The 26,004-nt window shown below is 37.2% G+C and overlaps 1 protein-coding gene across 5 annotated transcripts in view; it reads right to left on the minus strand.

Moving 5' to 3' along the window:
* Nucleotides 1–24,696, minus strand: part of FZD3 (frizzled class receptor 3) — a 71,682-nt gene extending 46,986 nt beyond the window's left edge. Inside the window, exons 1-4 of one of the 5 annotated variants that reach the window (XM_079139941.1) lie at nt 24,543–24,633; nt 23,623–23,663; nt 16,275–16,806; nt 4,191–4,387 (exon numbers count right to left, since the gene is read on the minus strand). In XM_079139941.1, coding sequence (XP_078996067.1) covers nt 4,191–4,387; nt 16,275–16,463 — 386 coding nt within the window. In that variant the 5' untranslated portion in view covers nt 16,464–16,806; nt 23,623–23,663; nt 24,543–24,633. Of the gene's footprint in view, nt 1–1,168; nt 2,609–4,190; nt 4,388–16,274; nt 16,807–23,622; nt 23,664–23,751; nt 23,773–24,542 lie in introns of those variants that run through there. The other 4 variants (XM_079139940.1, XM_079139942.1, XM_079139943.1 and 1 more) reach the window with 4 other exon arrangements.
* Nucleotides 24,697–26,004: the final 1,308 nt, after the last annotated feature.

Consider the following 26,004-nt stretch of genomic DNA (forward strand, 5'->3'; position numbering starts at 1 on the left):
ATGTACATAAGAAAAACTTGGGAGATTTTTAAAAATATTTTTTTAGTTGTCGATTGAACTTTATTTATTTATATGCAATTGCTGAGAATCAAACTCAGTGCCTCACACATGCCAGGCAAGTGCTTTACCACTGAGTTGTAACTCCAGCCCAAAACTTAGGAATTTTTTAAAAGTAAATTCTTGGTCTCTACCACCACAAACCATATTTCAGAATGCTTGTGATTAAGGTTCATAAATTTGTATTTTAACAAGTTTCCATAGAAAAATGATCCACAAGTGCAGGCCAGTTAGCCCATCTCGTAGAGTGCCTGCCTCTCATGCTGGAGGCCTGGGTTCGAGTCCCCAGCACTCTGGGATTGTGGAAATAACAAACAAACGAAAAATGATCCACAGACTTGGTAAAGTGTAACAGCCTCACAAAGAAAATGGGTGTAGCTCAGTGGTAGAGTGCTTGCCTGGCATGTGCGAGGCACTGGGTTCAACCTTCAGCACCACATAAAAATGAATAAAATGAAATAAAATAAAGGTACTGTGTCCATAGACAACTAAAATATTTTTTAAAAAAACAAAATTCTATGGCACACAAACTTAAGTAACTAAAGACAACATTCCCACGAATTCCCTTCATCTTCAATTTTTTTGCCTTCAGACTCCCAATTACTAGCTGTTTACCATCTTATGTGCATCAAATAGTTTCCAAGAAACTGTCACTAATGTAAAGTTTGCCAGATACATGCATAATCATTGTTGATTAAAATCTTCAAATTCTTTTATTTTCTAATACAAACCATTTTCTTCACAGGGCTTGGAATTATAGGGCCAAACTACAAAAGCTTGTTGCATCAAGTATTTATTGATGCAGTGTGTTGAGGCTAAGATAAAACAAAACAAAACCAGGCCCTCCATCTTTGAGTTCAGAAAGAGACACAAACTTATATAAACACCACAAAATATACCAGTGTAATACATGAGACAATCAACATCTATAGAAGGCATAAAAATAACAAAGACAAGGATTAATTAGATCAGGGGAAAGGGTTTATTAAAGACTTCACAGAGGGGCTGGGGAGATAGCTCAGTCGGTAGAGTGCTTGCCTTGCAAGCAGAAGGTCCTGGGTTCGATCCCCAGCACCCAAAAAAAAGAAAAAAGACTTCACAGAGCAAGTACCTCATGCAGGCTTGTGAATCAGTATCAGTATCAGTAGTAAGCCAATCAGTATTCCAGGAAGCAAATGCAAGCAAAGGCATGGAATGCTTGACCAGGATGTGTTTTCTATCAACGGATGACTTGTTACAGATGAGGTTAGAGAGGTATGCTTATTGCAAAAATATGTGTATGCATGTTGATATAAAATATATAGTCATACAAAGTAATACTATATATTTTCTATGGATATATTTGTATCTGCAAACTGTCAAGTAAATATATATACTTGAATATCTAATAGGCATCTCAATCTTTAACCTTTCTAATATCGAACACTTGACTTCCATGCCTCAGGTTTCCCCACCTACAGTAAGTGGTGATTTCATTCTTCCAGTTGCCTTGGGGTCATCCTTGAAGTCCCTTCTCTCTCATTACCTCACAATTTAGTAGCAATTTCTGTCATTCTACTTTGCAATATATCCAGAATCTAAAGTTCTCATTTTCTCTATTGCTGCTACCTAGTCTGAGCCATGGGTACCTCTTACTTAAGTTTTCTGGGGGGCAATGTCCGAATTGTCTCCATTTCCACATGGCAGTCAGAGTTAACTTTTTTCCCCTTGATTTTTGGCAATGCTGAGGATCAAACCCTGGGTCTCATGTATATTAGGAAAGTGCTCTACCACTGAGCTGCACCCCCAGTTCCAGAGTGAACCTTTACAGACAAACAACTTCTGCTCAAAATCTCCTGGTTTCCCATCTCATTCAGAGTCAAATCCAAATTCCCTGGTAGTTATATAGATTCCCAGCCCCCAAACTTCTTATCTTATTTCCTTCCATTCTCCCTCACTCACCTGGCTCTAGCCTCTTTGGTCTCCTGTTCTCTGAATTTTCCAAGTATGCTTCAAACTTCAGAGCCTCTGCACTTGCTACTGTTTCCGCTGCCTGGATTGTCAGATACCTGTTATCATTTGTCCTCTCACTTAATTTAGGTCCTTGGTCTAAAACCTCCTTATCAAAAGGCCTTCCCCTGAGGGCTACAGAAAAGTCCCTCTCTGCTCCCCTCTATGGTATCACTATCACCTAACACTATATTTTCTTATTATAATTCATTACTATCTGACGTTAACTATTTGATACTTCACTTACCACCACCAACAGAATTTTAGCTCCATAAAAACAGAGACTTCTTTTTTGTTCACTTCAACATTAGAATAATGTCTGGCACACTGAAGACATTCAATTAATATTTGTTGCACTAATGGACATTAATTGAATATATTCATATAACCCTAATACAAGTAATCAAAAAGATAACTAGGAACAGTGTAGAAGACAGATTTGAGCTGGATGAAAATGGGGACAGGGAAATCAGAACAGAATGAATTTTTAAAATAAATTAAATTTAAAAAGCCAAATAAGGTAACGAGAATGAGAGATATGCAAATAGAGAAAAGCAACAATATTTATAACTGATTACATGTGGGGGTTGAAGTCAATGAAGGAAGACTAGAAGATGACTTCCAGGTTATTTAAAAAAAAAAAAAAAGAGCCCAGGAATAAAATTGATTTTAGGCATGTTGAAATGGAGGTATGAGACAAATTCGAGCTACAACTTCTGATTGCTGATGGATATGCAAGTTTGGAACTTAGCAGGGAGATATCAAAGTTACAGCTATAAGTTTAGGAGTCATCAGTATACAAATGAAAGTTTAAAATCACTGACGTGAGTCTCCAGAAAAAGCTGTAGAATCAAATAAAACAGGAAATGAAGTTTGGGAAGCACCACTGTGCAAGTGACAGAAAGAGGAAGAAAATACAAGAAAGAAATTGGGAAGGATTGGTCTGAGATACAAGAAATAACACAAGATGGTCTCAATGACTTTCAGGAAAGCAGGACAGGTAGAGGTTGAGAGGAAGAAAGGTGGGACATGAGCTTGAAGTTAAGTGATGTAGGTTTGGCACAGGTGTTAGAGGGGGAAATGAACAGGAATTTTACTGACCAAAACAAATAGTTACAAATAACAAACAGAACTGCTATTGCTTGAGAATCATTAAATATATATCATAATTAATTTGTATAAAATTGGTTAGATCAGTCCATTTACAGATCTGAACAATAATAATGGAAAGAATGAGCTGAAATTGCTAACAAAGTGATATTTCAAGTGACAAAGTTTAAGCTAAATAAAAAAATGAATGAGATTAGGAAGGGGGCTATTTAAAATAAAAAAAAGATCAGAAGTATGAGAATGTCCATAAAATTGAAGAATGACGCTATGGCCTGATTGTCTCCCCAAAATCATGTATTGAAACTTAAATCCCACCGAGGTGGGATCTTTGGGAAAGTGATTAAGTCACAAAGACAAAGCTCTTATGGGTTCACACCCTTATAAAATAAAGTTTGCGTCTCTTGCTCTCTTGACCTGCCATACCAGGATACCAGCTATTGCTAAATCACAAACACAATTACTTTTAAAAATGAAGGAGAAATGAATATTGCTTTTAACAAAAACCTGGGAACAACATAAATGACCATCAGGTGGCTAAATAACTATAGGATATTAGCTTTGCACTAGCAGTTAAGAGAAATGAACCAGACCAACAGATACAAAGACAGATACATTAAAAAAAAAAAAAGTATGTTGTTTGTGAACAGGTATATATGTACTAAGTATAAAACAAAATGTGGAAATGCTTAACAGATTCATCCCTGGGAAGGAAGAAGGGTATGAGGGCAAGACAGTTACTAAGAAAGAACCTCCAAATGTACCTACAGTGTTTTATTTCTTAAATCTGAGATAATATTACAAAATGTTAATACTGGACAAAGCTAGATAATCACAGGTACATAGGATTTCACCTTATTATTCTTTATACTTGAACTATTTAGAATAGGATAAAACACTATAAGAAATATAGTATATCATTACTAATGTTCACTTATACAAAACTCTCAGAAAGTCTAATAAATTCTCACACCGTTAGGAAATGCTTACAAACACATTGCCGCATAATAACCAATGGAAGCCTATGATTTTCATACCTACTGCATTCCATATCTTCAGGCCACGGAACACCAAACATCTCCATGAGCTTTGAACATTCACTATAGGCCCGTTGACACAGCCTACGACAGGGAAGTGTGACACGTCCATATTCCATACAAATTGGAGCATAGAGTGCACAAAGAAATGGCCGGAAATCCCTCGAACAATCCAGATTCACCATAGGGTGGAATGGCTATAAAAATAAAATTGAATAATTAGATAAAGAGCTGTACACAAGTTAAAACTTTTGTAATAGTTCTACTTCCATTTTTATCCATCTTGAAAAAAGATTCTTAAAAACTTCTAATGAGGAGTTTGGGGTTTTTTAAAAATAAGATCCTTTTAACTCTGCCCCTAAAGATTGTGATTTGGTATACACCAGAATCTATGTGTTTATTTTAAGTGTTACAGGTGATATTAATGAATAGGCAGGGCTGAGAACCACTAATAATAATATGACCAATTTTATTTATTTATTTATTTTTGTGGTGCTGAGGACTGAACCCAGGGCTTTGTGCATGCAAGGCAAGTTTTCTACCAACTGAGCTATCTCCCCAGGCCATGACCAATTTTAAATAAGAAAAATTCTGCAAAAGATAAGTGCCAAACTCAGAAGAGTGACTACTACTTGGTGGTGAGATTATAAGAGATTTTAATTTTCTTTTACATATTCAATTTCAACACTTTTTCCAATTAACATGCATCAAATGGAAAAGAGGACAAGCAGTAAAAGGAGGAAAGGAAAAAGAGGGAAAGATAAGTTATGCACAATGGTTATTTGGAATGTTGGGGTTAGAGAAAGGTGTCTCCATTTGTGGTTTAAAGTTTCTTCTTTTTTTACAATTTCAAAAACTTTTAAAGCAGTTCTTTAAACTGAAATCACTTGTTGTAAATTCAGCTAACACTGTAATCTGATATTAAAGAAACAAAGAGAAAGACAGTGGCCCCAAACATAAAACAACAATAAAATAACCATTATAACCACAGACAGAGGGATGAGACAGATCAACTGTCCCAAGAATGTGCATCTGGGTTTTTGACTATTTACCATTTTTCCACTTGTTTATATGGTAGTTTGAGTCACTGCTGATTTTAAACTGGTTATAGATATTCTTACCACCAGGCCTTTCTACTGAGCAAGAATCAATTAATTTACTTCTTCATTGATAAATATTTCCCAAGAGCTCCTGTAGGTAATGTAATAAGAAAATTATACTTCAATTAAAGAAATTGATGTCAAAGAAGTTAACTACAAAATATGTACTATCTGGTATATAATAATAAACTATACGTGACTCACTTCTAAAAGTGATGGAATAGTTTGTGGTAAACAAAGTTTTCACTAAGAACTTAGAGTAAAAAAGTTTCAAGTTATCTATTTAAAGCTATTGGAGAACTGCTAATGCAAAATAAGGAGAGGGACTTAAGAATTCAAAGAGCAGGAGAGAAATGAAATTATGGCATTTAATGGTAAATGGGAAACTAGAGACTATCATGCTAAGCAAAATAAGCCAATCTCAAAAAAACCAAAGGTCAAATGTTTTCTCTGATGTGCGGATGCTAAATAACAACTGGGGGAGGGTGGTAAGGGAAGATTAGAAGTACTTTGGATTAAAAAAAGCGGAATGAAGGGAAGAGAAGAGGAATGGGAATAGGAAAGATAGTAGAATGAATTGGACATTACTGTCCTGTGTGCACATATGAATACACGACCAATGTAATTCCACATCAGGTACAACCAGAATGGGAAGTTATGCTCCTTATATGTATAATATGTCAAAATACATTCTACTGTTGTGTATAACTAATAAGAACAAATTTAAAAAGTGAAAAACAAGAAAGAGAATACAGAGGGAACAATGATGTTACCAATTTAAAGACTTACTATATAGCTACAGTAATAAAAGTGTGATAACTAGTTGAGAGATAAAGACATAGAATCCAGAAATAAACACAAATACTGCCAATATCTTACACAAAAATTAACTCAAAAAATGGGGGGGACTGTATGGGGGACTGAACCCAGGGGCACTTTATCACAGAGCTACACCCCTGTCCTTTTTATTTTGAGACAGAATCTCACTAAGTTGCTGAGGGTCTTGCTAAATTGATGAAGCTGGCCTCAAACTTGCGATCCACCTGCCTCAGTTTCCTGAGTCACTGGGATTATAAGCATGCACTACCACACCTGACTTAACTTAAAATTTATCAGATTTCACTATAAAACATAAAATTATAAAGCATTTTTTAAAGGAGAGAAAATCTTCCAGACCTAGGGAAGGTGAAGAGTTCTTAGAAATGAAACTAAAACCACAATTCATAATAGAAAAAAAATTGGTAGGCTGAAGTTCATTAGAATTGGAAACTTTTGTTCTCCCAAAGACCCTGTTAAAAGGATGAAAAGACAAGCTATGAACTGGAATAAACTATTTGCAAATCTCATATGCAATCAAAGATTTGCATCTAAAATATATAAAGAACTTTCAAGACTCAAAAGTTAAAACAAAAAAGAAAAAAAAAATGACAACAACAAAAAAACAATGATCCATTTGCAAAATAAGCACATGAACAGGTATTTCACCAAAGAGGATATATGAATGACAAATAAGCACATAGACATTCAATATCATTAGCCATTAGATTAATGCAAATTGAAACCACATGAGATATCGTTACATACAGTAGAATGTTTAAAAATTAGTTATAATACCAAATAGTGGGAAGAGAGCAGATCTCTTCATACATTGCTGGTGGGAATGTAAAATATTATGATCACTATGGAAAACAGTTAAACAATTTCTTAAAAACCCAAACCTATGCTTACCATACAATCCAGCAATCATATTCCTGAGCATTTCCCAGAGAAATGAAAAGCAAATCCACACAAAAACCTGTCTACAAATACTCATTCCAGCTTTATTTGTAATATCGAACTGCTAGAAAAAATCCACAGGTCCTTCAACAGGTAACTGGTTAAACTAATTGTGGTACATCTCTAAAGAGGAATACTATTCAGCAATTAAAAGCAGCAGCATGAGACTTTTAACAACTTGGATAAATCTCAAAGGCATTATGCTAAGAGAAAGAAGCCAATCTCAAAAGACATCCTTTGATTGTGATCTCCAAAAAGCATGCTGGAAAACTGCCACTGTTACAGGATTAAGAGGTGGGCCTTTCAAGAGGTGAGTAGGCTCTGAGGGCTCTGCCCTCACAAAAGGATTTATGCTGTTACTGTTAAGATGTTGCAGGAGTGGTTCCTTATAAATACAAGAGAGAATTTGGCCCCCTCTCACAAATATGTATGTACCCGTGCTCTCATTGCCCACCCTTGCCCTTTCACTTTCCACCATGGCATAAACATAGCAAGAAGAACATCACCGAATGCCCGCACATTGATCTTAGACTACCCAGACTTCAGGACTATGAAAAAATAAATTGTTCTTTATAAATTAGTCTGATATTGTTATAGTAGCACAAAATGGTCTAAGACATGGGTACTCAACTGTTCTTTTTTTTTTTTTCCACTTATTTGTTCTAATTAGTTATACATGACAGCAGAATGCATTTTGAAACTTTGTACACAAATGTAACACAACTTCTCATTCCTCTGGCTGTACATGATGCAGAGTCACACTAGTCATGCAATAATGCAGGTATATAGGGTAATAATGTCCGTCTCATTTCACCATCCTCCCCCGACTCTCCTCTGCTACACATCATTCTTAATAGGACAAAATTATAGGGAGGGAGAACAGATTAGTGGTTGTTTGGGATTAGGAAAGGGGAAGAAGGAAAGAGGAAGCACAAGAGTGTTCCTTGGTGGTGACAGAATAGCTCTGTATTTTCATTACAGCGGTAGTTACAGAAATCTATACATGTGCTAAAATGAAAATGACAAGACCTGTACACACACACACACAAATTATACACAGACGATAAAAACACCTAAAAACTGATGAAATATGATGAGGTCTGAAAATGGAACCAATTTCCTGGTTTTGATAGTATAGTACTTACATAAGATGGTAAGAATGGGGCAAGAAATAGACACAAGGGTACACAGAATGTCTGTATTATTTTTGCAACTTCTGGTGAACCCAAAATTATTTCATATTAAAAGCTGAATATGCATTACAGTCAAATGCTGATATATGTACATACCTCACACACCTATGCACATGTATGACTTATGTCTCAAACTTGTTTTGTACCACCAATTTGTAAAATATTGATCGGGTATCATGATGTTAATATGTTAACCAAACCTCCTTGAGGGCCCCAACATGAATTACAAAATTGCCATAAATGACTATTTTGTGCTGCTTGCACTGAGCCTAAAGCTACCAGTTATGTTTTTGCTAATTACTAGCTTAAAATACTTTGGGCTATATCTTAGTTAGCATTTACTGACGCTGTAGGACAGGAAATGTTGAAAGTGCCTTACACACTTTACCTCATTTTATCAATCAGTTAACGTTCTCTTTTTCTCACAATTCCATAAGGGATACTATTAATACTAATCTCATTTTATTATACACATGTAGAAAATAAGGCATAGAAACCTTGGCATTCTTATCCAGAGTCCTTATTTGTTCTACTTAAGTTTTAGTTTTCTCTTAAAAAGCGAGACAAAACAAATAAATCTCAAAATCATAATGCTGGGTGAAAGAAACCACAAGAAATGTAGATACTACAATTCCACTTATATAAAACTCTAGAAAATGAAAACTATTTCATAATGACAGAAAGCAGATCACTGGTTTGCTTTAGAGCAGTGAGTAGAGAGGATGGACTACAAAGGGACATAAGGAAGCTTTTGAGGTGGCAGAAATGTTCTGTACTTTGTGGTGACGGTATCACAGGCTCTGTCAAAACTCATGGAAATGAACTCTTTAAGAGTGCAGTTTACCGTGTACACATGACGCCTCAATAAAGCTGCTATATAAAAACAAATCAAAATATTAATACTTTTCAAATAAGCAAATTGCCTTGATTTTAACTTTACCAACTATTTTAAACCACAACAAAATCAAAATTAAAATGGTAGCATGGACACTTAAAAGTTGATAAAGAAGTACATAACATAAAGAATACTATTAAAGTTCTCTGAAGTAGAAAAAGAGAACTTTAGCTGATTGAATTTAAAAGGTTCTTACTATTTCCCTAACAGTAATGCTTTTGTTCACTAAATCAAGACCAGGGTATAAGAAGTTTACAAACTGGAAAGTAACTTTCTAAAATTAAATTTCTGGTTTCTACAACAAAGGTGCACTACAAGGAACCTTGCATTCTTTGTTCAAATTCAAATCAACCAAGCCTTTGTGCTCCCATTCATTCTTCCTTCAAATTTCCATTCCTGTTACCATAGGAACCTGCTAGCTGACAAACCTCCAAGCATAGCAACAGCCCAAGCTTAGCAAGGGGTGTGAAAAGGGGACAGAGTCAAAGGCCAAAATTTGACTCATGAGAATAAGAATTCCAACCTTTGTCACTTCACAAAAGGTATGGTAACCATAGAAACTGCACACTACTGGGTATGGGAATATTATGACTAAATTCACTAAATGCAAAATCAAATGTGGAATTGCCTTGAAAAGTCAAAAATGGTATTCATAGCTATTTCAGATTCAAATTAGAGTAAGAAATTATTAGAAAATAACTTTTTAGAATAACTTCAAGCAAGTAAAATAAGAACTTTTAAAAACTTCCTTTCTGTAACAATAGTTTCTAATAAGAAAAGATCTAAAACTTTATTTCTTTGCATCTATAACAAAATCCTCTAAACCTACAGATTTTTTTCTAATCTTAATTTTTAACTGTCTTATGACAGCGTGAAAGTACCTTCCAAGTCTTTCAGTGAGTTGGTTGCAGAATTCACCGTTATCACAGGAACCTATTCACCTTCATAAATCAAAGTGAAGTTCCCAGAGCAGTTCATGAATTTGCCTTTTCTTTAGGAAGTAAACTTTTAATATTTCCAATATCATGGAGAATTCTGAATTATGGCATGTCTTTTTTTTTATTGTAAACAAGTGGGATACATGTTGTTTCTGTTTGTACATGGCGTAAAGGCATACCATTTGTGTAATCATAAATTTACATAGGGTAATGTTGTTTGATTCATTGTTATTTTTTCCCTTCCCCCCACCTCTCCCACCCCTCTTTTTCCTCTATACAGTCCTTCCTTCCTCCATTCTTGCCCCCCTCCCTAACCCTAACCCTAACCCCTCCCTCCCCCCATTATGTGTCATCATCCACTTATTAGCCATATCATTTGTCCTTTGGTTTTTTGAGACTGGCTTATCTCACTTAGCATGATATTCTTCAATTTCATCCATTTGCCTGCAAATGCCATAATTTTATCATTCTTTATGGCTGAGTAATATTCCATTGTATATATATACCACAGTTTCTTTATCCATTCATCAATTGAAGGACATCTAGGTTGGTTCCACAATCTGGCTATTGTGAATTGAGCAGCTATGAACATTGATGTGGCTGTATCTCTGTCCTTTAAGTCCTTTGGGTATAGGCCAAGGAGTGGGATAGCTGGGTCAAATGGTGGTTCCATTCCAAGTTTTCTAAGGAATCTCCACACTGCTTTCCAGAGTGGCTGCACTAATTTACAGCCCCACCAGCAATGTATGTGTACCTTTCTCCCCACATCCTCGCCAACACCTGTTGTTGCTCGTATTCTTGATAATCGCCATTCTAATTGGGGTGAGATGGAATCTTAGGGTGGTTTTGATTTGCATTTCTCTTATTACTACAGATATTGAACATTTTTCCATATGTTTGTTGATTGCTTGTAGATCTTCTTCTGTGAAGTGTCTATTCATTTCCTTAGCCCATTTGTCGATTGGATTATTTGTATTCTTGGTGTAGAGTTTTTTGAGTTCTTTATAGGTTCTGGAGATTAGTGCTCTATCTGAAGTATGATTGGCAAAGATTTTCTCCCACTCCATAGGCTCTTTCTTCGCATTGCTGATAGTTTCCTTTGCTGAGAGAAAGCTTTTTAGTTTGAATCTATCCCAGTTATTGATTCTTGCTTTTATTTCTTGTGCTATGGGAGTCCTGTTGAGGAAGTCTGGTCCTAAGCCGACATGTTGAAGATCTGGACCTACTTTTTCTTCTATAATCTGCAGGGTCTCTGGTTTGATTAAAAATATGGAACGTTTCACGAATTTGCGTGTCATCCTTGTGCAGGGGCCATGCTAATCTTCTCTGTATCATTCCAATTTTAGTATATGTGCTGCCGAAGCGAGCACTGGCATGTCTTAAAAATAAAACATTGCAAACCAAATTCCACTACATCTAATAATTTAATTTAAAACGAGTATTTTTGCAGGGGATGGTGGTGTATACCTACAATCCCAGTGACTCAGGAGGCCAAGGCAGGAGGATCCCAAGGTCAAGGCCAGCTTTAGTAACTTAGCAAAACCCTCACCAACTTAGCAAGGCACCATCTCAAAATGAAAAATAAAAAGTCTTGGGGATGCAGCTCAGTGGTAAAGCACCCCTGGATTCAATCCCCTGTACCAATAAAATAAGATAAAAATAAATAAAAAATAAAGCAAGTTATTTTTAAGGTAATTCCTTTAAAGTGATTTGTCATACTAAAAAAAGAATAAAAATGTTCAAAAGCTGATATTTTCTCCCAAAATCAGGTGCAATTAATTCTGCATTACCTGTAGGTACATTTTTTTTCAATTTAAAAACAACTTCATTCTGGCTGGTTTATTCTGGTCACACAACAGGCTTCTAAAGTCCCTTCAGGGTTAAGGAATGCAGCTCAGAGAGAGAGTGCTTGCCTAGAATACCCAGAATTATTGTTATATGAAGTACATTATACTAGTCTCTTAAAAAATAAAAAACCCCTATTTGAGTTTTAAGGTTCATTCAAATACCATATACAACTTGAAGCCTTTCTAATTAATGGTCTCCACATATGATCCATCTCTCTGAAAGCACTTCATGTCTTTTCTAACACCACGTTTTTCCTTATATTATAGTCATTCAATCAAACTATATTTAATAAATACTATGTTTTAGGCCCTGCCCTGAAAGGTGAACAAAACATGATAGTTTAAATTTTAAAAATAATGTATGGGCTAAGGGTATAATTCATTAGTAGAGTACAAGTTTAGCCTGCACTAGGCCCTGCACTAGCTGGGGACTGGGGAATGGGGGTAGGGAACAGGGTAGGGAAGCACAATATGTTTCATACAGAAAAATAAGAAAATGTATGCCAATACAGGGTAGTGCTGTAACTCAATGGTAGAACACTTGCCCAGCATGTATGATGCCCTGGGTTCGATTCCCAGCACTGAAAAATGAAAAAAAAAAAAGGAAAGGAAAGGAAAATACAAACATTAAATGAAGAAAATAGCAAACAAACTGTTAATTCAGTAACAACCACAGTTGACCTTAATGGAAATTCCACCTAGACCGCTTACTCTGCATGAATATGCATATTTTTTTCAACAAAACCAGAATGATACCACACATTTTGTTACTCCTGATTTTTTTTTTTTTTTTTTTTCTTTTTTGGTATCAGGAACAGAATCCAGAGGCTCTTAACCACTGAGCTACATCCTCAGACCTCTTTTTTAATATTATTTTTATTTTGAGAGAAGGTCTTGATAACTTGTTTAGGGTCTCATTAAATTGCTTACTGCCTCTCTTAAGTTGCTGAGGCTGGCTTTGAACTTGCTATTCTCCTATTCCCGAGCTACTGGGAATACAGGCAATCCAGGCATCACTGACCTGGCTACCACTGACTCTTAACAATGGATCAAGTACAGAAGAATTTTGACAAGCAAAGACAAAGTATTCAGAAGGAAGGGACATAAGCCTAGAGAATGGGAAATTCTGTTGCATTGTTCCTTTGATTAATTACACCAGTTATAAATGCAAACACAACATTGAAAGCTTCAAGCCACTGAAAAATAAGAAAAAGTAACATACTAGTGTTCACAAGTGTGCAATAAACTTAGTGTTATAATTACCATCATCATCCCCCGCAAACTACTATTTATAACCCCATGAGATTAAGAGTTTAGGTAAAACATAATCATGACCACTGCCATCTCTAAGGATTTACAGTGTAATTAATTCAAACATTTATTTAGCATTTACTATTGGTGAGGCTCTATGTGAAGTACTGGGCATACAAAGAAGAATATGAACAAGTTCTGCTTCCATGGAGTTAAAGTTTTTCTAGGAAGAATAAAAATATCAACAATTCCAACATAATAATATATACACCAGAACAGAGGTACACATAAAGCACACTGGCATGTAAAGGAGAGAGTCATAGACTTTGAGCATCCCAGATTTCACAAAGTAACAACAAAACAAGGCTTTGAAAACTAAGTGAGAGATCACCAATAGGGATACTGGAATAGCCTTCATGGCAAAGAGAGCTTTTACAAAGACTTGGCAGGTTCAAGTAATGCTAAAAAAATTCTGTGCAACTGTGATAAATAGCTTCCGAAGAGAATAATAAAACTAGGAGAAAAAGTGAGCTAACTTGCAAACCTCTATCTTGCTTTGATCTTCTGGGTTGGCTCTGCAATTTTAAAAAAGTAATTTTCATATATTTCATTTGATTCTTACAACCAATTCCAAGGTTGATACTTAACCCATTTATTTAACTATGTCCCAATTTCAGCTGAAAAAAAGTACAGATTAGGAATCCTCTATATACAATGTGAGAACAGCCCACTTGTTGTGAATGATCAAATCTAAAATAATCCAGATTCTGTAATTTCTCTCATTCTTGGTATGCCTAGCTTACTGCCCAAATACCATTCTGTTCCAGGCAGTCTTAAAGCGTGGGTCTGCTAATGCTAGATCTAGGAAACTATCTTTCAGTTTATCTACTCTTCCAGTGTTAGAGTCAAGAGTTTGCTGGGACTGATTGCTCTATTACTTGCTCCTGGTAAAAGCTGGCAGACACATCCAAAGTTCCAAGATCAGCAGAGGAAGAAGTGTCATCAGCAGTTATGCACATGCTGTGCTCTCCAATGAGTTTCCATGTCTTTTGCTATTACAGAAACTTTACACTCTCAAACTGTTTGATGATTCTTCCTATCAGGCTCACCACAATCCTAATATGACAACCATGCAGTAAGCAACTATCTCCAACACTGCTTCAAATCACTGGGAACTTTCTCATTAGAAATTATTGCCTACTTAAGAGTTCCCCTCAGAATGCCTGAAACTCAAACAGAGGCATCCACTGCCACAAAATATCTAGACTTTTTTGAGCATATGTGAGAAGAGGGTAGAGAAAGCCTACCAGACCATCATTATGAATGCCCCATGAACCTACAACTAAAGATAGAAGTTCATTTGGAGGCAACAAATATCTTTCTAGCAATCCTCTCTAAATAATTTAGAAAAATAATTTGGAATAGAATTAAATTTGCAGATCACCTATGTGTACCATGTATTGTGCCACTTTATAAATCATACATGGTGTTATTGCCTTTTCACAAATTAAGAAAACAAGGTTCAGGAATGTTTAGTAACTTATCCAAAGTCTTAAGCCTACTGCACAGCAGAGCTAAAAGTTGACCCCAAGTCATTACAAAAACAGCTTCATGCCTAGTTTCTTACTACCCTATTTGCTTTCCAAGAGTTATAACTTAAAAGGATACTAAAAATAAAGGTATTTCTAACTCAATTTTTTGGTAAGAAAATCAGAAACTTTAATATACAGCAAGACTACCAAGACTACCATGCCTAGAGCTAACTTGCTGCATTCAACAAATACTCCCTTGTCATACATCCTAACCTGAGAATCTTCACCAAATCTCTCTACTCACCAGTTAGACCTTGTGTAGTCAGAGGAAGAGCAGAAAATGTTTTTCTAAAACATCTTAAAGTATTTGGAATATATAAAATGACCCTCACATTGCAAAATCTATGAATAATAATCTACAAAATTTCCCAGATTTATTTTAGTTTATTTTGAAGTAACAAACATTTGACTTTTACTATAAAATGGAGAATTCCAAAACATGTATGCTTGCATTTGCTAAAAGCACTGTACAAGTGGATTAAAGACTAAAGTATAAAACATTCTTTCTGCATATTCATATAAGAATATGGATAAATGGTAAAAACTATTACTTATGGAGTATTTACCATGTGCCAAGTACTAAGATGTATTTTTATATTACAAAAGTCTGTGTGATTATTATTAGTCTTTTTTATAAAGAAAGAAACTATGGTGGGAAAATTCATATTAACTTATAACACTGCTAAAGAGTGGGGGAGCTATAATTCAAACCCACGTTGTCCAACTCCAGAGCTCCTTGCCACCACTGTTTGCTGCCTCCCAGTTCTTACTTGGTATGTATATCCGTGTCCTCAATTCTAAAACCATCACAGAGACACATATACACATATTTAAACTTATCATTAACTACATCCATTAATTTGTCATAGTTTCTAAAGTAAAATCATTGAGAAGTGCCTAAGAAATTACTATTAAAAATTTCAAAATAAGACAAAAACTTTTCATAAAATCTGAGAGATCAAAAACAGATTATCCACATAACAAAATTTTCTCGTTACTTGGGAGTTCTTATATTGATGTGAACATGGTATGACCAGGAAATCATCTTCAGTATTAAAAAAAAATCCAAAGTTTGTAAGTTTAAAGGCAGAACAAAAGAACTCATTTTTAAAAAAAATCACATTATATTCAATATTTAATGACTTAATTATGCATGCTATTACAATTTGCTCTTTAAGTTTTTATTAGCCAGATAAGAGGGATGTAATTGTGTCATAACTTAGACAATTTCAAACTTCTGAGTGACTATTATCTCCCATGTTCTAATGCTTCAAATTTATTTGTAAAAGTATGTCTAAAGTAAATCTGGAGTAGCATTCCCCATACATGAATTTTTCAATCTATTAACTGAACCAAAATATATAAAATTTTAAATGTACATGATATAGTTTAAACTTATAGTTTAAAATATTTTCCTATTATTCATCAAACACATGAGATGACAGGGCAATATCATTTTCTAAGATACGTCAAAGGACAGATCAAGTCTTACCTCCATTGCTAAAGCTGCTGTCTGTTGGTCATAATGATTCAGAAGATTAGGCATGAAGGTAGTATTATAAGGCAAATCCTGGCACATCCTCAATGTAATAGGTTCACAAGAAAACAAACTGTGCCCACCTATATGCCCCACAAACATAGGCAAGAGCCAAAGTGAGAAGACCATCCAACTCATAGCCATTCTTCCTGGATCTGAATGAGAATCAGATGATCAGGCCTACTCAGTATGTATTTTAGGTCAATATACACCTGCAGGTCTCAGCTTGAAAGTACTTCTTCTCTATCTTACTGCTAAGTTCTTCAAAAGTTAAATACTCTTTGTACCGTCAGAGGTTTGTTAGCTTGGTTTCACAAAAGGCATTTGTTTTTGGTTTCACAATACGGGCAGATGACATCATCTTGTCTCTTCTTTTCGTTTTATTACATAGGGCACATTTGGCCAACATATCAAGCTGATCAACCACACTCCCAAATCACAGATTCCATCTTAGGAGAAGAACTATTTCTTCCTTTGATTGAAATATCTGAAAGAATCATTTAAAAAAATGGGAGAAATTAGTCATATCTTCTCAAAATATTGTGCACTTAGCATTAAAATATTTGATGAGACATCATACTGATCTAATAGATAAAAATATATGGGTAACTTATAAAAATACAATATGTTCCTACTTTATGACTTGTGCTATAGATATGCTAAAACAGTTCTTAAATAGTACTTAAAAACAAATTTGATTTTCTTCCTTCAGTTGCTTATACAACACATGGTTTAACTTCTTGTCCATGATGGCTATCTTTCATTTGTCTCAAGATATAACTTATTCACTTTGAAAAATTCTTATGCTTTTGTACTAAATTTTACTTAAACATTTGTTGTAAACTAAATTATTGAATTTAAAATTTATTACGTGTTTTAATCATTAATAGTACTTTTTTTACAGGAACTGATTTGGCAGAAGGAATATGTGAAAGGTTTGAAAAATAAATTGAAGGATAAATTTAAGCCTTTTGCTAGCTGTGTGAACATAAACATATCATTTAATGTCTATGAACCCATAATTTTTCTTGTTGGAAATGTTCCACCACTTCTCTTACAGAATGATATATGAGTGAATTATGAGATAATGTATGCAAAAGTACTTTATAAATAGTAAAACAGTATCAAACATTAGGTATTTTTATTACTGAATTACATTTAATAAAGATGCTACCTCTATCAACCAATAATGAGCTGACAAATAGAAGGTTATAAAAGTAATATGAGGAAATTTTCTCAACATTACATCATCTTTTTAGATAGCACAAAAATTCAATACCGTAGATACAGACCTTGAATTACAAACATTTAACTAATAGCCATTACACACAGCCAGACTCCAGAGAGAACAGGTATCACCCTTAAATCAGGAATGAATCACAGTTATCATTTCTGCTGAGCTTTAGAATGACTTGTCCCTACTTTCCCAAGGGCAACAATACATGTGATGCTTAGCCAGGGCCGGAAGCGGGTGCATAGAACAAGTCTGGTATGAAAAAAGCATATTTTAAGCTATCACAATTTGATTTGGTTTAGTAATGATGCTAACTTTGTTTTCATCAAATTTTGTTTTGTATGCACTAAATATTATTGTTTCTTTTAGTCAGTCCAGGTTGAGAAAAGATGAGAAATTCAGATTCAGATATTCCTAGAGACTCAGGCTAATAAGACAACTAAAATACTAATTCATATAGCCATGACAGCTTAGACTTTGAGACCTGGAACCAGCTTAGCATGAGCAGGGAAAGAATCTGTCCTCCTGTGTTGACTGTAAATGATTGGGATCTCTGTATCCCCAGCTCCAGCTCCAGGTAGAAAACTTTGGAGAAAATAAAACACTGGCTCAATCTTTCAAATTTCTAGTAGATGGTCTTAAAACGGTGGAAAGAAAAAGGAAGACTGTGGTCTCTAGAATGAGGAACACTAAGGCTGCTCATAGTCCTGCTCAAAAAGTCTAAATCTCCCTATACTTTACCCCAGAGATTTCTGTGACAGATTCTTGGTCTACTCTTTTTTTTTTTTTTCCTCCAAGTTAATCCCAGAAATGTTGAGATCTGGCTACAGAAAACTGATACTAAACATAAAAACAAGTTTAATTACCTTGCAGCCTGGTACCAATTATGCATATTATTAATTGTCAAATAACCGTTGAAAGCTTTATTTGATTATAATAAGTATTAAAATATCTATGTAAGTTCAGTCTTTGTAGTCTGCTGCTTATGCAGCATGTTTACCTACCTGCAACTAAAGAAATGTAAAGGGAACATAGCTCCCTACTGACTGTACACGTTACCAAGAATTTCAAAATTTCATTTAGATTAGTCTCTTTTTCAAGTATTTATGGGTTCATATGCATGGTTCAGAGAAGACTAATTACAGAAAACTTGAGGAAGAAATTAAGCAACATCTTTATGCATTTTTAAAACAAGAAACGTGTCCTTATTCTTCTACCTACTTCATCTATTTTACTTGATTTCCTTTTATTCCTTTTGTCTCACTTGCAAGTGAAGCTTCCTACCTTCTTATAAGTATTTCCTTATGATATCCAAATTACCTACATCAAAATGCTTTTTAGAATTTCTTTTATTTTTTCATTTATGTATTTTTTTTTTTTTTTTTTTTAGTGTTTGGTACCAGGTATTGAACCCAGGGGCATTCTATCACTGAGCTATATCCCCAACCCTTTCTTAAAAATTTCTATTTTGAGACAGGATCTCACTAAATTGTCCAGGCTGGCTTTGAACGTTTGATCTTCTTGCCTCAGCCTTCAAGAAGCTGGGATTACAGGGATGTACCACTGCACCCAGCTTCAAAACACTTTTGCAAATCTGTTAAACTGCAGAAAGACAATGATCTTAATATGGTAACACTGTTAATTCATGATTATTACAAGGGGGTGGAGGGAACAGTGGAATGCAGTGAGAAAAAAGAAACCAGGCAGATTATAGAGATTTTAGTAAAGAATTTTCATTACATTAAGACATTAATAAAAAATGCAATCATGAGAACATTTTTTGCTAATCAGATGGGCAAAAATAAACACAATATAGGAGAGAGTTTAAGAAAAGAATATTTTCAACCACTTTCAAAAGCAATGTAAATTAGTTGATACTTTAAAAAAAAAGACTACTTATATTAAAAGTACTTAAAATGTGCATAATTTAATCCAGCAAATCTATTTTATTATTTATTCAAAGAAGATAAACATATGAGTACAGTACACATGATGCATAATTAAATTTTAGCATAACACTGTTTATATCAAAAAACTGGCAACAACCTTAGAGTCTACCAATAAGGAATTAGCCAAATAAATTATGGTATAATCACATAACAGAATATTATATAGTCACCAAAAATAAAGAGCCTGATGGGCAGTATAGCTCAGCAGCAGAGGGTGTACTTAGCATGAGAAGGTCCTGTATTAAATCCCCAGCACTCCCCACAGAAGACAGACCTATATTTATTGGCGTGGTAATAACAATGAGTTTAAAAAAAAAAAGTAGTTTGTAAAACAATATTTTGGAAAAATGTGCATGGACTGTAATAAAACTATTTCAATTATTTAAAAATAACATGCAGTGGAATGAATTGGACATTATTAACCTATGTGCATATATGATTACACGACTGGTGTAATTCTACATCATGTACAACCAGAAATATGAGAAGTTATACTCTATGATATGTCAAAATGCATTCTAATGTAATGTATAACTAATTAGAACAAATAAAAAAATTTACCTAAATAATAATAGTAACAATGCTCTATGAAATCCGATAAAAGAACCAATGTTACATTATTTTATATATAGAATAATTAACTGCAAAATCTATAAATGTGTTCTGACTAGCTGACAAGAATAAATACAATACTGACTGAATAGTTTTTTATTGGCTGCTAATTAAAGCAATAAGCCAAGGTATGGGTAATAAGCAAAAATGTGATGGTAATTCAGTATGATTCAAAACTTTAAGTCAGACCATCTAGTAACTAAATCAAATGGAATACCCATTTTAAAAATTTCTCATACATATTTCAAATTATTTTTCAATAACATAATGAAATAATTGCTTCTAATGAAGATGATATGAGTATGCCACTTTTTCTAAGAGAGTCATCCATGAAAAGCTCTAAACTGAAGTTCCAGATTTACAGGACATAGAGAAGATTCTGAACCCCAAAAGATCTTGCCAACATATAGCAACTCATTAACAGTTATGTAGGGCTTTCTTACTGATAATACCACATTATTAAGTTTCAGGATCTGTAGCATTTTAATTGAATAAAGGGACCCACTGGGTTAATATAACCCAAGTGAACAATTTCAGGCACCAAAGCCCCAACAAAAAGTGAATGCTATAAGCCAGGTGTGGTGGTGCATGCATGCCTGTAACTCTTAAAATAGGATCAGCTAAGTATTTGTCCTAAAGGACAGCAATAAATGCAACTTTGGAAGACTGTCTTCCAGGGTGGCAACAAAGTCAGACCCAAAGAACTTATGTGGGAAAAGCAAGAGGTAGCAACCCTGAAAAGGAAAGCAGGCTGAATCCCTGAAGAAACTATGAGAAAAGTGGACCCTAGGGGCTTGTCAAGGGTGTCCAGCAACAAAAGATCATGTTCAGAATGCTATTTCAACAACACTTGCTCTACCAAAAGGGACCCACTTCATCATTCTCAGTTTAGATTTAATTTTCCTGAGACCCTGTAAATACAGGTAAAATTTTTCATTTTCAATTCAAAAATACCATCTAAAGGTTGGCTCAAAGTAAATGTTGGATTCACAGTAGCTACAGTAGGAAAGGAAAGATACGGTCCTTCAGACAATGCATTACAAGGACTGGCAATGACTACCTCTAAATAACTTTCTTCTCTGAAATATCTTATTGTCTTATTAGAGACATAAAATACACACTCAGAATATACTCATTGCTCCAGTGTTACTTTTCTTTTCCTAAAGCGTATGTGGACTTTAGCTTTTTGTTTCCTGATCTTGTTAAATAATAATAATGATTCTCAAAATATTGCCTCCTGGTTGCTACAAGAAAATTTATATCACTTCTCATTTAATTCATAGAACCTAGATTGCTATTAAACTCACAGTGAGTATTCTTTTCTGATCTTTCCTATTCCACCTAATTTTTAAAGTCCATCTTGTAACAATCTGATCTTTCAATGTGGCTTTAAAAAAAATAATCCCAGGAAAAACAAATACATCTAGGGTTCAGAATTAAAAGTTCAATTTACAAAGTATTAAATGCTAAGACTAAAGACAGCATACAAGCTTTTAAAATCAAACTGGAAATAAAACTGGAAGTTAAAAGATGGATAGATTCTGGTCTAAAAACAAGGTTCGGTTGAAATTCCAGTCCAGCTTCCCTTTGCAATTAAATTCTGTTCATCAGAATATTCTTGGAATTTTCATTCGAAAGTATCAAGCCCCTGCTTCTTCCTCCTTAGCAAGGTTGTATGGTTTGTATGACCCGCTTACAAAATTATTTCAGTTAAGATAAAATTTGGAGACCAGAATTTGTTATGCTTAGTAGTCCAGTTATATTCATCTCATATTTCATTTGCAGCACATTTCTTGGACCACCAAACTTTCAATAGTTCTCAGCATAATGAACTAGAAAGCAAAGGAGGGAATTCTTTTTTGTCACAATAGTTAAAACTTTTTCCTAGCCAGTACAGAGTTGTTACTCGTCATTTATTCCTAGCCTTCAAGAAATACCACTTTTGAAAACATCATTTTCTTTCCTCAAAACCTGGCTGAGTATCTTTCCACCAATCTATACTGAAAAATTTCTCCAGTCTATATTTTTGAAGTCATTTTTTAAAATTTGCCTTATTGCTTTTCTTGTACAGAGCTGCAGCTTTCAGCAGCCATAATTCTAGAGTTTGGGGGTAAAAACAAAACAAAACAAAAAAACCAAACAAACAAACAAAGAAAAAAACTTGAGGACAACACCATTCCTGTCAAAATGGTTTTCAACGTCCTGTCTCCTAAAGAAAATAAAGTCCACAAGTCTTACACCAATGAACCAATAGCTCAAGTAGTTTTGAGTATAAAATCTTAAACTTTTACTAACAAACTAATGTGAAATGTAAGTTGGGTAGATAATTTTTCTGGAGGTCAAGTGGGAAACAGACAACCTATTGTGAGCAAAAAAATTCCTCTCTCCTTCCCCAATGATAAAGCTTTCACATTGTACTATACAAAGAAGAATGTGCACTTGGCTATTAAATTCCTGTCAACCCAAATCCACCTAAATAACTCAAAGCACACAATAAAGCTCAAAGAAATATAGTAGTTAAGATGAGAAAAGGAATAAAAAGTGCTTAAGAGTCCTCGGTCCTTTCTTCTTTTATTAATAGATTTAGGAGAACGATGGAGATGGAGAAGATTAGTAGTGGATGAGGGAAAAGAGGAAGAAAGCGGGGGTATAATGGTTGGCTTTATTAATAATTTATTTATTTTCCTAATAGTTTCAAAGCACTCAGGCTTGGGGGGGGGCACGATGTTATTTTACTAATATAAGGAATATTATAAGAGAAGGGCTGTTATTTTAGTTACATTTTATCTTATGCCCACACAGTCAAGCTTTTACACCTACTTCTTTCCTAACCAAAAGATTTCTAACAATCTTTTTTTAGCTTTATGCTGTGGTCTGGCAGTTCAATTAGATGTTTGTTTCCTGGAGGAAAAGGATTATATTGATTGGCTTAAAAGCAAAGATGGAAAGCATATCATCAGGAGTACTGCCTTTATAACAAAACTAAGGATTTATGCATTTCTTTTCTAGCCCAGAATATGACCAAAATACCACTAAGGGGTTTAAAAAAAAAAAAAAAAAAAAGGCCGAGGGGGGAGGTAACATCCTCCATGTCAGCTGGGTCTTTGTTTCCTTGCTCCTACGTATTGGTTTTGCAGAGTAACCCAATTCCAGTAATAAATATTCCAGGTCTATCAAAACCACTTTTCTAACACAAGATTGTTTGAAGTCAGGTGTGATGACGCACGCCTGTGATCCCGGCCACTCCAGAGGCGGAGGCAGGAGGACCACAAGTTCGAGGCCAGCCCAGGGCAACTCAGCTAGACCCTGTCTCAAAAATTTAAAACTAAAAAAAAAAGAGGGGGTCTAGGAATGTCATTCAGTGGTAGGATGCTTGCCTAGCAGGAAGGAGCCCCTGAGTTCAATCCCCGATCCAATTTTAAAAAAAGATTTTGCTTGAATACTTGTACATGCAGCCGGTAAATTCAGAAGGGAACCAAAATTCACTTATTTTGCAGTAAACACCGACCTCCTTCATAATATTTTTCAAGTTTAAATCTGCTCCTCTGTCTGGGAAAAAAAAAAAAAAAATGGCATGCACTTTTGTTTCTTTTTTTTAATCCCCTTTTAGAAAAAGAAAAGAGCCCCTTTCTCTCACAGGCGGAGGCAGCTAACTCCAAGACTCCCAAGGTATCGAAAGCCTCCAGGAAGAGGTTTGCGGGTCTCGAAATGACACCAGTCCACTCAACGCTGCTGGCCCGCTCGCTCGCTGGGCGCCTTTATTTCGGAGGCCATGTGCCCCGACCCAGCGGCACCGGCCCCGGGGCACAAGCACCGCGGGGAAGGGGCACTCGGGCGGCCCCGGGGGGCGCGGACTTTGCAAACTGGTGGGCTGGAGGGGACAACTTTTCGGCTGCGGACCGAAAGGTCGGCCCGCTGCTGGCGCGAGCGGGGCCGGCGAGGGCGGCTCGGCGCGCCCGGGCGGGCGGCGCGGAGCGGGGCGCATTGTCCTCCCGCCGACGCCCCCGCGGCGCCGGGCGCAGCAGCCGCCGGCCGGGCCGGCCTCGCGCGCGGGGGGCGGCGAGGTGCGGCGAGCCTCCGCGTCCACACTCGCACAGGTTGCCCGGCGCCGGCGGGGCGGACGGGGTGGACCGCCTCCCGGGGCAGCCCGGGCTCAGCCCCCAGCCCCGAACTCGGCGCCGCGACCCCGGCCGCCGCGGCCCGGCCGGCCCGCGGGAAGCCGCCCCGACGCCCGCCACAGCCCGGCGCCCACGGCTTTTGTTTTGGCCGCGACGAGAATAACGATCCCTGAGGAGGCGCCGGGCTGCTGGAGGCTCCTCGGCGGGGTTAGGCGAGCAGCCTCCGCCGCCGCGGCGCCTCCTGTTCCGGTGCTCTCGCCGCTGCCCTTCCCGCCCACCCGGCCCCGGGGACCGAGGCCGCGAGGCTCACCTCAGACAGACCTGGGCGCGGGTCTCCAAGGGGCTGCAGCGCCGGCCGCGGGCGGCCGCGCGTCCCTCAGGTACCCCGGGCGGCGGAGGACCGCCGGCGCGCGCCTCGGAGCGACCGCGAGCTTTGGCGAGCGCCGGGGCGCGCGGCCCGGCAGCGAGAGCGCGCGCACGCACGGCGCAGGCGCGCCGCGCACGCTCGGCCGGCCTCCCCTCTGGAGCTCCGCGGCGGTGCTGGCCCAGCGCGGGGCGTCGCAGGCAACCGTCCCGCACCAGCGTGGTGACCCCCAACTGGGGAAGCGGTCTTCCGAGATGCCCGCGGCCCTCCTTGCGGAGCACGCCTCCCCTGCTGCAGCCGCACGGCGACTCGCCAGCACCCAGCCTGGGAGGCTGCCATTGCAAGAACACCAACCCCTGCTCTGAGCGCCCGGGAGCCGACCTCGGGACCCCGGGACTGGGGGTGGTCCAGAGGCGGATCAGCGGGCACGGAGGGTAGAACAGGGCGCGGGTAGCGGCGGGCACCTGGCCGGTTGCAGCCGCCGCGCTGACACACGGCGGCACACAGGAGCAGGGTCCTGGCCCGGGAGGCATTTGCATCGTCTTTGCCAAGACCTTATTAAACAGGTGAAGCTTGTGGCTAACCGGTGGTGTGCCCCATCTTTTGCTCTTTAGGAAGCGTCTCCGCTCTTCTTTTCTACGTAGACGATTTGAGAACTAAAAAGTCTTTAGAGATCATCGACGTCGAATCTCGTTTTTCAAATGATGAGATAAACACCCTAAAGGTTGGATGACTAGTCCAAGCCACGCAGAATCCGCATTCATTCAAAGCCGTGGCCGCTTTTCTTTTTATTATTACACTTTACCTTTCTCTTCTTCCTTTTCGCTCCTCCTTCGTCTTAATCTTAAGGGACATCCTTTTGTTCTGTTGGTAACCCGCAGGACAAGTAATCTTGACCCTACTTAACACTACTGATCTGTGCACCTAAAAACGGTTCAGAAAACTTTTATATATATATCTTACCATTGTCCTAAAAGATGCTCAAATTTTAAGTAAGTAGTGAAGAGTTGAGCCAAGACAGTTTCCCATCAGAAGGTGAGCTGTTTGGGGGACGTAGTTCAGTGGTCGGGGCACTTGTCTAGCATTGGGAAGCCCAGCCGTCCTAACAACAAAACCTCTGTGAACTGGCATAATAAAAAAGACCTGGAATGACAAAAAATTCCATTTTCCTAAAAAACATAATTGTACAGCAACATTTCTTTTTTAAAAGAAATATTGGTTCTTAGGCTGATTCTAAGCAAGTCAGTGTGTCCTGGGGAGGTGTTAGGGTGAGGTGTTAGGGCGTGGGAAAACCTCTATGCCAGTTTTATGTATTTCCAGGTCCCCTGTGACTGAGGAATCTGTGGAGATGTGCTCCTAGGTGCATTTTTTAAATTCGATTTACACATTTTCCTGTAAATCTTGTCAG

Source organism: Sciurus vulgaris, assembly GCF_902686455.1.
Source record: "Sciurus vulgaris genome assembly, chromosome: 5".
Classification (NCBI taxonomy): Eukaryota; Metazoa; Chordata; class Mammalia; order Rodentia; family Sciuridae; genus Sciurus; species Sciurus vulgaris.